The following is a 17443-nucleotide window of genomic DNA, read 5'->3' as shown; positions in this document are numbered from 1 at the left end:
GGGGACACCCTGTCTTGGAGTGATATGGGCCACAGGGTAAGGTTTTACTGGCAAAACTATCCTGTGTACTGAAGATATGGTGACACCACTGATCTGATCTTCAGAGGTCCTCTTCAGGGCATCCATAAGACCACCTAAGGAGAAGCCTTTTGCTAGACCAAATTAAAATGTATCAGTGACCTCGAAATACCTGGGGCAAAGAGCCAGGCAGATGCTGATCTTCCAGCAGTGGCAGGCGTGGATGGCCTCTCCTCATCACACCATCTGGCAAACGCGCTCCGTCAGGCAGAGCTTATGGGGATACAGGAGGGCAGGAGGCTTACAGTTCCCTCACCCTCACTCGTCTTGTTCCCTTATCTAATCCCTAGCAGAATTAATGTTGGTGTGTCTTTCTAGTAATTTTCTCACCCTAATGGCATTTCTGGCGATGGGTTGAGGCTTGCCTGTGCAAGCGAACCACTGGCAGGCTTGGGACTCAGTTTTAAGTGTAAATATTGCTGGAACAGGCATGATTCAATGATAAAGGTTCATCTGTTTCTGCCTCAGGTTACACTTAGGCATCCTGTGTCTTTCCTAGTGATGTGGAGAAGGGATAAATCTTCCCACTTCACACAATTCCTTCTGTTGGGAATAGCAGCTAAAAAGCAGTGTTTATCCTCAAAGCAAAGCACACTGTTACTAAAGCTCAGCTGCAGGAGAACCTCAAGTCTTTTGCCTTGTACCTTGTCCTGCCATTTAAATATATTGGTGAATAAGTCAAATGTATGCATGGGAAGCAACGAGGAGAAAGGGAATGGAATAGAGACGACTACAAACCATGCTATACTCTTCACTTCAGATTCACATTTCCTAGGCACAGCATGTAATTTTTGTGCTGCCTCTAGACTAGATAACTGCTCTTCAGGAGCTACTTTGTGTGTTAAACAAATATGACATTTACGGATTGTTTTCTCTCACTATTTATTTGCTGTGTCCTGAGCTAATGACCTTAAAAATTGATCTCTCTTATGGCATTAGTGTTAGGCGATTTCCAAAAAGCATGAAATTGCAATAAACTGTCAAGTTTGCACAGGTGCATTAGAGATTAAGAGATCAGCCACAGAGCCATTAAGATCTATGGCAAAACGCCCAATGGGACCAAGATCAAACCTTCAGAGTGTTTTTAAAAATGTCATCATTAGTGGAGAGATTCCTCGCCTGGCAATCCCAGGAGCTCAATACAATGCTGGATGTTAACCGTACCCTTCTGCGCTACTCCTCTGAGATGGCAGCTGCTGGAATTTCTTATTCATTTCAAAACAGATGAAGCAAATATTAGTTCTGCTGGAGCAAAGATCAGGGGAACGTCCCTGCTGAAATGCTGGTGTACGCTACGCAAGCTTTCAAATTCTTCCTAACCTGCAGGAAGAGGCTTCTTCTTTATGCAGGTGCAAGAAGCCCACTTCTGCCCATTAGCAGGGATGTATTTTAAAAAACAATAAAAAATTCTACGGAGCCAGTTCTTGTGACAAATCACAAAGGCCATCAAAAGGTGGCTTTGAGATCTGTCTTCTCTGCAGCTACACAAGTTTTGTTCTTACCCCACCAGCTTTCCACACGGAGGGACTCTGCCTGGGAAGCTTCTGCTAGACGGTGTGGCCAAAGGCAAAGGTCTCCCAAGCTCCCTGCCTTCACAGAGAAGGAGTGGAAAGAAATCAATCGGGTGTTCAAAGTCTCCCACTTCTCTCCCTGATCTTTTCCTAGAGAGACAGATAAGTTTCATTTTAACTGCCAGGGAAAGAGCTCTAGAGCATCTCAGCGCAAAGAGCCACCAGATGTGCTCCAGGCAAACACAGGCAAATGCAGAAACATTGGTGCTGCAGGAATGCAGGTGGAGATCTGCTTAGCAATGCTCACGTGTGGGGTTGACTCTGCATACATGATAGATAAGGTGTAGAGCATTCGCAATGGCTTGGGAATGCCTTGCCATGCTGCTCATCTGAAAAGTAACATCATCGACACTGAGGTTATGTTTTGCTACAGTTCTATACCAGCAAACTCCCATGTCTGCATGTCTGTCCTTTTGTACTCTTGCTTTTGCTCCATATTGTGAGCCTTACCCCACAAATGCAAACAGAGAAATAAAAAAACCTACTCCAATTTATTTTTTTATTATTATTTTTTTTTTTTTTTTTTTTTTACAAATTTTGCACATTGCTTTTCCCAGAAGAAAACCTGGGACCTTCATGGAAACCTGTACCCCACATAATAGTGCTAGGCGTGTACTTTCAGTTACTTCTTCCAATGTATTTTAAGATAGAAAAGCTGAGCAGGAGGAGGGAAATGACTGGATCTGAGGGAACACATGCGTAGCGAGCTGAGTCACCCCTGAATCCAGCCAGCTGCCTGCAGACAGCTCCTCCGCTGCTCAATTACAAATTAGTTCTGGCCTTGTGCAGAAAATCTGTTAAACAATGCATAAATGGTGCTAATTTGGTAACGTTTTATTGGCACTGATCTCGTCCTCACCCCCTCCCAGCGTGGCTCAGGCACCCGAAGCCCTGCAATCAATAGCATTATCTGCATGATACTGAAGGTACTTTCTGCTTGCCTTTTCGCAGAAGTCCAAATCAGACGAGCATTAGGTCTAGTGCTGCTGACAACAGACATATTCCTGTAGCCACAGCAGTTTTCAGCCTTTTTTCAATACAAAGGCCTCTCTGCATTTTTAGTGCTTAATCCCTGTAAGGGGAAAGAGGGAGGGATAGGAGAAGGGGCCTGTCTTTGTGGAAAGGAGCAAAAAGGGCAAGACGTGGGAAAAGACTCCCACCTTCAGTCACGGGCACCTAGGAGACCTTCTGCCCCATCCTTTTGCAGCTTTGGCCTTGGCTGCTACTCTGAACTCAAGGACAGTGAGATTTCCAGAGTGAAAAAACAACCCACACCCTGCTTGGTAGAGGAAGGACGGGAATCACAGCGAGCCCTTGGGGAGGGTGAGGGTAAATGGCACCTACCTGCCTGCCTCCCGTCCTCTCTGCAGGATTATCCACGGAGCTGACTGAGGCCATCAGCCCATCCTGGGCAGCTCCTGGTGCCCAGCTCAATAGTTCAAGGCAGACCAGGAGGCTTCATGCAGCACTCCGGTCCCCGCCGCTGCTGTTTTCCTTTCTCAGCTCTGCTCTATCCCCTGCAGCAACTGCTCATTGCTGATGCAGGGAAGCAAAAGCACCAGCCTGCTTGGTTCAGACAGGATTCGCAGCCCTTTGGGGACAGCCTCTCTGCAGCTAACCCGCTGTCAGCTTGCTAGATACACCGTCCGAGCCACCAGCAGGCTCTGTGGTGTGGGGAAGTTGCCTCGTGAAATGAAGGAAGGACATTTTTTGAGACCCCACAAGTTGAAGGGGGCTGCAAGGGTAATCCTGGGCTTGGCTGAAGGTGTGGAGGTGCCACGACCTGCAGCCAGCATGATGCCACAGGCCCAACCAGCCTCAGTGGGCTTCCACTTAGCAGCAGGAACAAAGCACGTGGGACATTTCCCAGTTTCCAAGACATAGCCCAAAGCTTAGGTCACCCGCTTCTCGAGAATTGATTTTACTTTCCAAGGAAGCAGAGCCCTTCGAGAATGAATGGATTTAACAGTCAAAAAGCATCCGGCCCCGCAGCCCCTAGGGGAGGGAAGGGAGCCAGGCCTGGAGGATGAAGGAGCACACACATGGACGCCCTCACGGCCCGGCCCGGGGACCAGCACCACGTGCCAGCACCACGGGTGAAGCAGCTGCAGGTGGTGGCTTCTTCTTCTGGTAGACAGCTCCCCCAGGGGCAGGCCCACCACCTAGCCCTGCCTCAAAGCACTGGTGATCTGCTTCGTCGTTCCCCGGGCTTTAATTTCCTTCTTCACTTGCTCCACAAACAGCATCTCCTTCTTTCTACGTCACTGTGCTTAAGGGTTGAATCCTTGGAAACGAGTTTCTTTTTTATCTTCCCCTCAGTTCCAGGACGACCTTCGCCCTTATGTCTTCCTTGGAAGCGTGCAGAAAGCCGTGCTTAATTCTTTGTTTCCTCCTCTCTCCTCATGTAGGCTCTTAGTGCTCTCCCATCTGGAGGGGCGAGGAGCACAGGACCGGAGTATTTCTCCCTCACGTAATTCATGGTGGCGAGAGCAGCAACACCAACTTTCGCCTTCCCTGAAATGCAAGGCCTGCCCCTCTCAGTGGCCCCATCCTGCTTTCACAGCACGAGGCCCCAGAGCTCACACTGCCCAAATTCAGACCGCTGCTCCCCGAGCCAGGCAGGAGCAGAGCACCAGGGCCTTGTTTCTCCATCGATTCCTCTACTACATGGCAGGAGCAACATCTCCTGGGCTGGAAAGGTCTCACAGGACTTTGCAACGAGTCCTGTTAGCAGCCTTCACAGCCCTCAGTCACCGTGACTCACTTGTGGCCGCCAAGTGAGATGATGGCCCCGTGGTGCCCACCAGCCCCTTTGGATACTTATCCCAGGGACTTCTGCAACCCACATAACAGTGTTCAGATTAAGGCACAAAGGAGGGGAGTCACGTGAAAAGAGAACAAAGCAGAAATGCAATTTGGAGGACCGAATCCTCCAGCATGCCCCCTCTGAAATTAGGAGTGCTCCTCCAGAAGCTCAGCTCCTCAGCTAATTCAGCCCACAGGAGGCCTATGGCTGCACAGGGTACCAAATCCTGCTCTTCTGAGCCCCAAATGAGCACCCCAGCAGCTACACCCCACCTCATCCCGGAGGGCTGTGTCTCAGGCCCCAGCATTTCCTCAGCACCAGTGGAGCACGAGACCTATACCACCCTCTTGTGCCTAAGGAAACTAAAATGAAGACCTAAAACCATGATTTAATCGCAGCACTTCAACAGAAAAGCTTGATTTGTGTAATAATGATATTTTTTTCAGCATTCCAGCAGTGTCTTAGAAATGTTTTCCAGTCCCTCTGTGTTCTTCCTGTAGCAGCCTTACAAGCGAGCAGGTTTCCAGCAGGCCGCTGCATGCTGCAGGCTGCCTGTACAGCAGAAACCACCTATCACTACAGAATACTCTATTACAATTAAAAATTAATGGCAAATGTATTGTCTCCCTATTTCCACCTGAAAAATGTCTGTTACCCAGGGACCAAAGGTTTCTGGGATACCGAGCCCCTTTTGTTACAGGCTCAGTGCAGTGCTCAGTGCCTTCTCTTTGGCAACTTGCACACCAGTTTCACTGTGCCCCCATGCTCACAACCTGTCCTCAAAGCCGCCCCTCTCCCCAGGCCACTTACACCATTACTTTTAGCAACTCAGCTTCTCAGCTGGCTTCACGATCCCCAGAGACAGTCTCTTATTTTTTCTGACTGCGTCCCAGGTTGCCACTGGTGCTCGCTCACAAAATGACTCCCGTACCTTTTGGTCCCTTGCCATTTATAGCCAAGAGGGAACCTCCTTTCCCTCAGCTTCCTCGCCCAAGACCTGTCTGCAGCTCAATTAGCTGCCTGGGCACCGGCAGGCCCTGGCTGTGTCTGACAAGCAATCTCCGAAGGTTTCCGGGGCAGTATTACACGCTGTCAGCAGTGTTAAGGCTGAATAGCTCAGCGGCTGCTCAGGGCTGCGCAGGACACCGTTGCTAGAGAGGCTTCCTGAAGGGGCTTCCTTACGGGAACCGGGGTGACTCATTGCTACTCAGCGCCTCTCCTTTCAGGGAGATTAAGTTTCTGCTGCAACAGGGTGGTAATGAAAATGAAAATCGCTCTGCGGGAATGAACCGTTACCGGAACAAAAAGAAGAGAAGCTATACGTCTGGGAAGAGAAGCGATCGCTGTCGGTAGCTTCTCGTTACTGAACGATTTCCAAGCGCATGGAGGGCTCTGCTCTTCTTTGTGTCAGGCACGGTGCGAAGCTGCAGCTCCCCAAATGCAGCTGCACTCCTTCAGGCTGCAAAATGCGAAAACCCGGTCACAGGAGGGCACATAATTCTGTATGTGTGTGCTGGGGATCTTGCAAGCACTGCGGCACGCCTACACATGCAAATCGGAGGTAGTGTCCACAAAATGCAGGTTTGTAGGCAACGAGAACTCCTCCACACAGCCCCCAATTCATGTTATATCTGATACCATTTTAAAAGGAGCAAACTCTTTTGGGGATGCTCTTAAGCAAGTCTGAAACTGGACTGTTTTTACCTAGCTCCTCATAAGCCAAAGGAAACGTGGTGTGAGGTGCAAGGATGGCCACAGGCAGGCATGTGCCAGTGCCCCCAGGCAGAGCAAAGCCAGCCCAGCTGCAGGGACAGGAGTGAGGAGCATCTGCTCGCACGCCCTCCCCTCCGTGCTCCGCTTGCTGCTGCTGCCGTCAGAGGCCTCGCTGCCTTTATCGCTCACGCTGGGCCTGCTTCCAAGCAGCAGGTCACAGCCACGCATTTGTAGCACGGCAGGAGTCCCTCGCCTCGTGCTGCAAGCCTCCCTAAGCTCTCCTGGGCCGATTAAAGTCTCCTCTTACGAACTTTCGTGGTTGTTTACGCTGCAGAGGGAAGGGGCGCTGGGCTTGAAAGGCTGCAGGCAGCTCAGCCGCGTGTTGAGCTGTCCTTTCGTCAGAGAGCTGCCCTGAGGTTCCCTCCGAGGCACAGGGGAGCAGCAGCGGCAGCCAGAGGTGCGGCAAAGCCAACTTACACCCACCGAGCCCCGTCCCCAGGAGCAGCTTTCCAGGTCTAAAAGCTCCCACCCTGCTGTGGCAGCAGCTTGGCTCAGCTCAGAAGCTGCCTGGCACCCCCTGCCCCCCTCCAAAAAAAAAAAAGTCTCTTTTGCATTCGCTGCATCCCTTGTGCCAGACCAATTAAGCCCTGCTGGGAGCATCATCAGCAGGACGGGCACTGCCTTGCAGCCCCTGTGGGGACCCGCACCCATCGGCTGTCCCCTTAACACCCTGGTGCTTTGCTTCCCACACGGACCAGCCTGAAGACCCTTCCCCCTGTTTCTGTTTCCTTTCCATCACCATGGTGTCACCTTGTAGATATTTCACCTTATATTTGTCCTGGTACATGCTAAGAGTATTCCTGGCCTGACCCTGTAGTGAATGCACAGATCCAGGCTCCCACCACAACGACCTGGAGCTGCCTGTTCTTGGTCTTTCAGTTCCTGGAAACCCAAAGGCTGAGCAAAAGGAAAAAGCTCTCCTGAAGACCCATCCTTGTGCTGTACCAAAGGGGTGGCCCTGCTCGAGAGGGGTTGGAGCAGGTGGCCTCCAGAGCTCCGTGCCAGCCTCAACACTTCTGTGATGCTCTGAAGTTGACTCTGGACACCCCAGACTGCTCAGGACAAAAGGGTGCAGAGTTAAGTCCTGGGCCTTTTTTCCTGCTTTTTCAATGTTCTGTTTTGTGCTAATACAGGATGACTCTTACACTTTACTTGACAGCGGTGGCAATGCAGCAACAGAAGAAAAAAAGGCATTTATATCTCTGCAGAGAGCTTCAGAAAACTCACCTGCCTTTCTAACACCCGCCACATTCCTCTGCCGCAGTTCAAAGCGACACCCAAGTGGCATGAAAGCCACCGGAGTAGCTCAGTCGGGCCTGACTTTCCCCATTCAGCCGGGAAGCAGGCAGGTTGTGTGCTATCCTGCCCTCCCCCAGCCCGTGTCCAGGCCCTCACCAACCCTGCCCTCTCCCGCCTGCAGCCAAACAGCACGGAAAATGAAAAGCACGCCTTCAAAAAGATTGAGCACCTGGCATCAGAAGTGCTTTAACTGCAGTCGCGCCCACAGTAAAAATTATAGTCCTATAAATTACACGTGGGACTATAATTTGGTCAAGGTCTTTTTAAGGTTTCTGGCCCAGCAAGTTATAGGTTGTAAAGGTCACCATAAAGCATTGGAGACGTTAAAATCTGTATGACCTCAAGAGTTTGCTGGTGACTTTTACCAGCTGCAGCTTGGAACTTGTATATTGGAGAAGGAATTGGCAGTGGCAGAAGTTCTTGCAGGGAAATTACGTCCCGAATAACATGGACATGTCCAGATGCAGCTGCCCTGGGGATGCTGTGGCTGGAAGGGAAGGGGCAGCAGTTCCTTGCATAGCCCTTGCCTTGTGGTGTGCAAAGGCACTGGGCAATGTTAACGGAGGAAACAGAGGTCCTTTGTTCCCCGATAAAACTCCCTTCTCCTCACCGCCAGCATCCCCCCGGACTGGAAGCAGTAGGAGAGATGAATCACCCAGCATTTGCACGACTTGTAAAATCTTATCGAGTCTGACGTCCCATCCTGCTAATCACGGCGTATCGCAAGTGCAAACGTTAACCCGAAGGAGCTGGCACAACCAGATGAAACACAATCATCCCAAAGTTCACTTGTGGCCGTACGGCCGAATGACCACCCGCTGCCATTCCTCCTCCTCCTTCCCTCTCTTCCCAAGGGCCAGCAGGCAACCACACACTATTTTCCCTTAGGAACGGGACAGCTGGCTGCCCTTCTGACCCAAAATCCCACAGGCCCTTCCAGAGGACACTCGTGCTGCCATACCTGCCACTCGGAGCCTCTGGGGAAATCCAGAGGTCTGCCTTCGGGCTGGTTCTCACCGTCTTCTGCTGAGGTTTTCCAGCCAGCTCCTGCTCAAAACCTACCTAAGGACCTCCACAAACAACTGGTGGGGCAGTGCGTTGCATAGACCAATTCCTTAATTTACAGACAATCTGTTTAGAGGCCCCTCGTTCATTTTTCCTTTGCATTTAATCAATTATCAGCATCAAATGTGAAAAGGGAGCATTTCCCAGGAGTGCCAGTGAACTGACGTAATTTCAGCAGCTTTGTGCGCAGTACATAAAACTTGGAGGAGTAAAGTTCAGTTTTAATTGTGCAGCTGATACTGTGAAGTAAACAGGGGTTATCTCCTACAGATTTTTCACAGAGATTATTTATCTTTTGAGATGGTTTAGCGTAAGAGTCAAATTCTTCTTCCAGCCATATCACTGTGAATCTGGAGCAACGCTGATTATCTTCTCAATCCAGCACCAAACATACATTTTCTTCTTCAACTGAAACTGTGAGATTGTGCAACGGAGGAAGTGACATTAATGGAGTACCTCCGGACTTTGAGCAGGGCTGCTGAAGCTTTCACTGCCTGAACTGCCTTGTCTCCTGCAAGCTGGTAAGGTGGCTGATGAGTTACCATACAGAATAACCCCAAACTTTTCAGCGGGATCCAGAAAAAGCACCCAACAGATGAAAACGAAGAAAGAAACAACAACAAAACCACTTTAAAGCCAGCATTTCCAAAGCCTACATTGAACTCTGGTTTTAAACCAGTAAAGCTTCCCAGTGGCCACAGCTTCAGGCTCAAATTTCACAGAAAATTAAAACCAAAGATTTATAATACACATTTTAAATCGTCTTTAACTACAGCAGGGCAATGTAGTGTCATATTGTGTTCTATATACCACCCGTGTTCAACTCGGGAGTGTTTCACAGACGGGGTGACTCCTTTTCATTTATCAATCTCGCATAATCAAACCCTCAGACCAGAAAAAGGACTTTCTCAAGGTAGGTGGCTCACTGATGGTGTGCTTCTGAAGAAGCAGTCCCGGCGAGCCGTGCCTGAAGAGCAAGGCATCTGGGAGGTAGTCAGACACTTATCATCAGATCATGAGCAGCCTGCTGGGCAGAACTGCAGTGTCCGGCCGGACTCACCTGTTTTAAGGTGGCTGCTAAGTGCTGAGCACACCCGAGGTTTTCGGTGGACACACAATTAAAATAAACAGCCCTGAGTGTCTTGCTTCCTGGTTTCACATGGAAATTAGGTGCAATTGCATTGCTTGTCCCTCTTCATAACATTTGCATGCGTCAGTCAGGTTTCACCAGTTCTGCTGCTCACAGAACTACTTTTCTCGTTTTCTGGTATTTACTGGCTTCCAGAAGTTTGATGAAAGACTTCCATGAGCAGATAGCCATTAAATGAAAAGTGGATGCCCTTTAGTATTTCTTAAAATTGAACACTTTCATGAGTTGATATTCCAAGAAATTATAGGTTATCGCTCTGACCCCTTTAGGATTAAACTCTATGAGGTACAGCTAGGATGGCACGATAAGAAAACAAATCCAAAGAAAGCATGCTTTAAAGAAGATTTAAAGCCTTCCAAAAATTGGCACCTGCTGAGTTCAATGTGGTCTTGAATCAGACGCGGTGGAACCCCATGCAACCCTTTCGCGCGTGTGAGATCTGTATCTTGTCCTTCACGTGAAATAGTCCCAAATCAGACTGCTACCATCTGTAGTATTTGAGACAATTATTCCAAGTGATTTGAAGCTGATATACGGCATTTCTAACTGCGAAAATTCATCATTCTGCAAAAAGCCTTACAGGAAATGCTCTCGTGCCTATACCTTAACCTACACTTTTTACAATGGTCTTCCTGTAAAGCTATGTGCCAATCACAGCATTTAAATCCGATGTATTTTCTGTACAGCTCAATTAAAAGAAGTTCACGCTGAGTTTTGTTAGTATGTTGGATCCACAGCTGAGGCACCACAAATTTAGTATGAAAAAAAGTTGCTACCACAGCGCTGCATTTCTCATTTGCTATTCCCTCGGACAGCATCACCTATCTGGCTGTCATCACAGCAATGGACACTATTTTTTTCCCCAAAATAAATGTGTAAATCCCACCAACACAAAGCAGATGTTTGCATCAAACAATGAGGTAACCAAGTTATACAAAGAAGCTCCAACAAGCAACACAGTTTTGAGGCAACGCAATGCTGTTCCTGACAGAGGCAGTTTATTTGGCCTCTTCAGTGCACAACGAGGTACCACAAACAACAGTAATTCATTCCCCTTTTTTTTTTCCAGGCCTTTTGAAAGAAACAATGGCTCAATTTCTGGAATGCTTGGCAGCCACAAAATGCGTTGATTTGCAGGTCCAGTGGATTGATGTGAATTTTGAAAACAGAATCCATTACACACCATAGAGTGAGAGTTTTCTTTTATTAAAATGGAAAGAGAGGGAGAAATAACAACAATAACACCAGAACTTGGGATGCATACTGACACAAGGGTTAGGAAAAGCAACAAAGTTTTCCTCCAGTACAATAATTTCTTAAGGGTGGACTGAAAGGATTATTTACCACTGCAATAAACAAGGGATTATCCATGTATGAGATGACTATGCTATTCCCTATACGTGATAAACAGACAACATAACCTGTATCACTTTGGAAACCCGTTATCAACACAATTCTGCTCAAGAAGATTAGGTCTTTCCCGTCTCTACCAGATCAGCTAAGGTTATATTTGGACAGGTAAAATCCAACCCATTTTCCTCGGTATGATTTTACTTGGGTTAGCTAATTTCCGAAAAGGGTTTTGTCAGAGGAACTTAGGCTGAGGTTTTTTCAGTCAAGACTCATTTCCAATAACTCTTGCAGCACAGAAACACAGGAAAGACATCAGCAGTTGGTGTCACAGAGCTTTTCTATGCTTCATACTCAAGTATTTTAAGATCTTCAAGTAGTTCTTTTGCAAGTGCTTGCAGATCCGCATTGCGGCTCTTTGTCAGCGCGATGATGCGCTGAAATGGCAAAGTATCACGCATCTCAGAGGCTGACTTGGCTAACACTTCTGGCTCCAGAATCACGGACTGGAGGAGCCGCAGAACATGCAGGCAGACTTCTGTATCCGGGTCTAAACATGGGGGAGGAAAAAAAAAAAATCCAGAGCTTATTAGAAGCGAGTCCCAAAAAAGTAGTGTTAAAGTTCGACGCTGCCATTCCTCATGACCCACCACGTAGGTGGGGAAGAGCTGAAGGGCCGTAACTCGCAGCTGCCGGTGGGCTCCAGAAGGAACCTGAAAAGAAAACACCTAAGTCCTCCTCAGCAGTTTTCGGAGGGACGGACAACCAGAAACCTTTCTCTCGCCTTTCAGATTTTGAAAAGGTTGTAAGTGAGGGCATTTATCAACTTGAATTTATTCAGTCAGGAACCAAGATGTACTGGGTGCAGTCCAATTCGAACGCACAACGAGCTATATCCCATTGCTACTCAGACTTAAGAAACAAACAGGCCAGCTAATCAAATCAGCAGTAAATCGCTTTCCTTTAATTTCTTTCTACATAAGCCTTCAGGTTCCTTCAAAGCCCAATAAAATATTAATCTTTACAAAACTTTCTTGGTAATGATGTATCAACCTTTCAAGTGTTTAATTCGGTCTACACAAAATTGAAATGGGTACTGAAGCTAAGCTTGGGCTGAGGCAAGTTCTTTTATTTGCTGGCTGATTTAATAACTACACCAATGGCCTGAAAAAGGAGTAAGGAGAATTATTCATTAAAGCATGAGGGGAAATGCTGAAAGCACCCAGGGGAGAAAATGGAGTAAGATGGACAGCGAAAATGACTATGGCTTTGAGCAAGAAACTATCTGTTCAGATGGGAATTTTTAAGCAATTCCCATTGGCGCAAAGCTGAGGTACAACATTAAAGAATGTGACATCTGATCTACTCCCACAAGCCAGCCATTAGCTCTCTGCCTCCATTTTCCATCAGTAAATGAGAGATGGAGGCCTTTTCTACCATATCTTCTTCCCTATTTGAGGTGTAAACCTCTTAAGAAGTCGTTCTCCTGAGAGATGCAGAGAGTGGTATAACTGGAGGACACAGGAACTGCCCCAAACCACTCAATAACATGCGTTTTCTGAGCTCTTGTGCAACGAGAATCTTAGTCACTGGACATACTGGACAACTTTAGTCATCCAAGTCAGTATTTAAAAACAACAACAGCAACGATTGGTGCTGCACGCCCCACAGAAGTGACCGTGCCCATAGCACAGCTGCTGCTCCTGCTGGCTCCTGGGCTGAATTCCTTTCCATCATCAGCTCCAACAGGAGCTGGAGGAGAAGGGGAGCTTTGTGAAGTGATAAGGAGTCAAAACTCCTCATGGAGGAGTGCTGCAACTCAGCCTCACAGACAGCAAGGCTTTAAGCCCGGTTTCTTGGGCAGCAACACTTCAGTAAACCCTTTTGAAAAAAATGTGGGTGCAAGGTTTTGGTTTTCCGATTTATGCTGACCTCAGTAAAAGCCTCGAATTCTTCCTTCCATTTCTTCCATTTTTGTCTTCATGCCTGCTAGTCCTTTTTAAAAATTCTTATATTTTTTCCAGTTACAATGTTCAAAGTCTGCACTTTTCATCTGCGCCCTTTCTCTGTACTTAGTATTCCTCCCTGGAAATAGCAGTAATAAGACACAGCCCAAACAGTCAAGAAGAAAGAAGCTTTTCAAAGTGAAATCTATGTAGCTCATTACGATCTTCCTCCGTGTGAGATTTCCCTCCATGAAATAAAGACATTAATACTTCTAGTGGCTTGCAGTGTTGCTGGGAAGCTTCATGCATGTAAGATGTTGTAAATCTCTGGATGAAAAGTGCTCCATTATTAATGCTGTTACAAAGCATCTACATTAGCATTATCTGCAAGCGTCTAAAGGCTGTAGAAAGTAAAGAATTGATCAAGGAAGATGTGTTAAGCAGGGGAGGTAATGAGATTAGTATCTGTAGGAGATCAGGAAATGACTTCTAGCTTGACTAGCAAGAATGTTTTCCAGTAAGAGCAAAGAGATTCTAGGAAGAATCTCCAACAGCAGCCAGGGAAGCCCAACAGCTTGAGTCACTCAAGTGAAGCAGAGATTAGGCACTCAGGCACACAGCAAAGGAAGGAAATGGTCCTACACCAGAGGATGACATAACATGCATTTAACCTCTCATTTCCAGTGCTGAGTATGTGTTCCGAGATGCTCTGAATTAAATAAATACATATGCCTTGAAATATGCTCCCTTAAAATTACATATGGTTTTGAGAGGAGTACTTACTACAGAGAACCACATTTCCTAGGAGGATTTTTAAAAATAACCCTGGAAGTCTTTCTCTTCCCTCTCCTATATCATTAGGGATTTTTTCTAAAAGACCCATCTAGAGAATGCTCGCAAGAAATGCGAGGAATCTTCATTATTCAGCATTAGCTGTATTTCAATAGCTTCCAGATTTAGTCATTTCTACACTAGCTGAGTAACATTTTGTTTGTACACGATGAAAAAAAAAAAAAAAAAAAAAACAACAACAACTAAAAAGCTTCAGCTGCAATCAAATCATTGCACCAACAACTAGCGCACACGTCTCCTGCCCTGAAACTTCAGAACTGCGGCCATTATTTCTGGGGAAGAGGGTAGGGAATCAAGCTGCTTGCCTCAGTCGGGGACGACACGTGGAGCGTAAGCCAGCCACCCTCATAAAACGCTGATGTCATTTTAACAAGGCACTGAAGCTGCTGGAGTTGGCTGACGCTCTGTGAGCTGCCAGCAGCGCCGTTTGATGTCACTGGCGTTCGGTCACTGACAAAAGCAGCTGATAACGTGGCCAGGTTTTAGTCACATCTGTCATTAGCACCCTGCTCGCAGATGAACTGTTCCCTACAGCGGGATTGCAGTAATTGCATTACATCAATGCTAAACAGCTGATCTGCAATTGGCTCTGAGCTGTGTGAACTCCATTCACACGTGCCCCGTACCATTCCCTGGCCACCTGAACAAAAGATGTATTTATTACCAGCCAGCAGTTTACAGCTACGCCTGTGTATGACAGCAGTATTTCAACAGCTCCCCACCACTGCTGCTGGTGTAATTCAGCTCAATCACTGTCTGCTTCTAGCACAAAGGGACAACCTCTCCCTTCCCTTTTTATGAACCTGTCAGGCTGCCCGTGTTCACAGCAGGTCTAACAGGGCCACAGCTTGTAGGATCCCGTGGAAGATCTTACATTGCTAGCACTGGTGGAGCTGAGCTGGTATCTGCAGCAGTGCAGGGTTTTCAGGACACTTTCATAATGCTGAGAGGTCTGAGGAGCCAAGAGGTGTTGCAATAAAGGCCCTTTGTGGGGAGGAAGCAGGGAGAACACTGTGTCAGAAAAAAGAATGAGTTTTGCTTGCTGTTGCAATTCTTACGGATACAAATGTACTTTCTCTTTCCAACATGCTTTCCCCAGCTCCTGTAGAGCAGCTGGGCTTGCTTCGGTCTGCTCCCTGGCAAAGAAACTGCTCTCACTATCAGCCACGGAGTTCAGCTAAGCAGAATGCCCCACTCCCCTACAGATACCTGCCTGTCATGCTTTTATCAAGGAAATCCTTGAGAGACATTCCCAGAGATCAAAAGAGGAGAAGCCTCATGCTCCTCAGGAGAACATCAGCTTGCACGAGCCTGCTGTTAAGTAGGACGAGGACCTGGTCAAGAAACTCCTGCTGAGATGGTACAGACAGCCACCTGGGGCTCAGCTGGAGCTCCATCTAGACAAACATCACTTGCAGCAACTGCTCAGAGAAGAGCGTGGAAAAAGGGCAGCATTCAGCGAGACCTCCTCTAGCCACTCTTCCAGCCTCTCGTCCAACAGTGGTTCAAGGACTTTCTGCGTCAGAGCTGATGTATTTGCATGCAAGAAAATGGATGTGGTCTTTAAGGGCAAGAAGGGCAATCTTCTTCTCCAGCCCAGTTTCACAGCCCTGAGACTATGAAACTGTTGAGAGCCTGACAGCCCGGTAACTGAGGTTTTGATTCACGAACCAAAATTTGTTTTAATACAGACACTGATTTATAAACAGCAGGGCTCTGTTTGTCCAGATGTCTTTTAAATAACATGCTGCCATGCAAATAACCCGACTTTCGAAAACTCTGACAGCCACATGCAATTCAAACAGAAAAGAAAGGCATTAGAAACCTTCAGGGTTAGTCATGAAAAGCAAATATTGAAGGTTGCAGGCAGCATTAGCAAAACGAGAATGCGCTTCCTATAGACATTTATAAAGGAGCCCATCATTTGCAAAGAATTTGGATAAACAAGGTTAGGTTTCCGTATGGAACTGCTGTGGAGGAAACTGAAGGGAGAGGTCTAAAATTAGTCCTCGTCTCTTGTCTTCTGTTTAATGAAGTACCTGCAGCAATTTCCCAGCTATGGATGGGAAATGTCACTGACATACTGCCTCTGAATTCCACCTTTCTCATGTATCCAACGAGAACACTTTTTTTTTAAAACTGCAATAAGAGAAAAAAAGGGGAAAAATAAAACATTTGTTTGTAGATGTTCTGTATGATCAAAAATGAAAAAAAAAAAAAAACAAAAAAAAAACAAAAGAAAAAACAAAACAGTATTTACTATTAATACCTGAGCTGAATGCATTTTCTTACTCTTCAAAAGATCCTTGGAAGAGCAAAGTCCCAGTCTACCTCTTGGGGAACTACAGATTGAAAGTCTTATTGCATCCACAGAAGTAAAGCACTGGAAAAAAATAATACTGAAAAACCTCAAGTGGATTTCTACACAAAATTATATCATACCTTTTTCTACTGCTGGGGACGGGGCTTCCTTAAATCTGAAAGTTACATAAAACCTTTAGCCAAGATACCAACACAGGGATGGCAGATGGAGATGGAGAAAACTAAAGCTGCCTATTTTCTCCAAGACAGTAACAGCTGCTCCACACACAAATGGTGCTCCGCAAGAAGAGAACTGCACTGATCCCACAAGCTGCTCCGCAGACAGCAATCTGAGTCATCCTGCACATGTTTCATGCTGGTGCCAGGCTGGGAAGGTACAGGCAGGTACAGGTGATACCTGTGCAACACCAGGACCTATACAACAGCTCGACAGCTATCGGACTGTTTTCTTCAGTGACCTCTGTTGTGTATTAAAGGATGCTCACCTTTTAGACAGTACATAAAGGGGGGAGGTGGAGAATAGTTGCAAAGTGCTAAGGCTAGAGAGAGCTGCATTACCTTCAAAAAGTGTGTCAAACATTTGTTTTTCTCCTATTTTCAGTATAGCCTCCAGCAGAAGGAGCTATTAAGTATTCTTCCTCGTGAATGTGAAGACAGACTGGCTCATCCAAATTTTCTGAAGGCGGCAGGACAGACAAACCCAGTTTGTTGTTAACATTCTCACTCCAGCAGGAATCTTCATCGGGTTCACCTCCTTTCTCTTACCAACCGTGTCTTCAATGTCAAGGCGTATTTGAAAAAGCCAACCTCAATCAAACCCCTCCTCGCTTTAGTTACAGCAATTTGGAATACAGAGAGTCGAGTTATTTATTATTTGCTCTCTTCTTCACTTAATGGGAATTAAGTGCATTCTTCCTCAGGGGACGAGAGTATTGGGAAGGGACTGAAAATTCTGAGAAAGAATCGAGGGATTTAATAGCTGTGTACAAGCAACTGGGAGAAAAATGGCCTTGATGTATAGTATGAGGTCACAGGCACTTGTAGCCTGGTGACAGCAAAGCAAACAGGATGATTCCCTGAAAATAAAAAAGTCAGAGGATGATTTCTGGGGCCTCTCTTAGTGGGAACGGTGATAAAAGCTTAGAGAACCGTGGAAAGCTGAATCATCTCATAAGCCTTAACCAAAACACTCTCTGAGAAAGCTTCCTGTAGGAAGGCAGCATATACAGGA

The 17443-nt window shown here is 46.8% G+C and overlaps 1 protein-coding gene across 1 annotated transcript in view; it reads right to left on the bottom strand.

The window, feature by feature from the left end:
- Positions 1 to 10943: 10943 nt before the first annotated feature.
- HSF2BP (heat shock transcription factor 2 binding protein) overlaps positions 10944 to 17443 on the bottom strand; it is a 30696-nt gene continuing 24196 nt past the window's right edge. The window contains exon 8 of the mRNA XM_084295413.1: positions 10944 to 11642. Coding sequence (XP_084151539.1) covers positions 11434 to 11642 — 209 coding nt within the window. The 3' untranslated portion in view covers positions 10944 to 11433. The remainder of the gene's footprint in view (positions 11643 to 17443) is intronic.

Source organism: Netta rufina, assembly GCF_964035555.1.
Source record: "Netta rufina genome assembly, chromosome: 1".
Classification (NCBI taxonomy): domain Eukaryota; kingdom Metazoa; phylum Chordata; class Aves; order Anseriformes; family Anatidae; genus Netta; species Netta rufina.
Note: the sequence above shows the minus strand (reverse complement) of the source record. Positions and strands in the feature narration are given on the sequence as shown.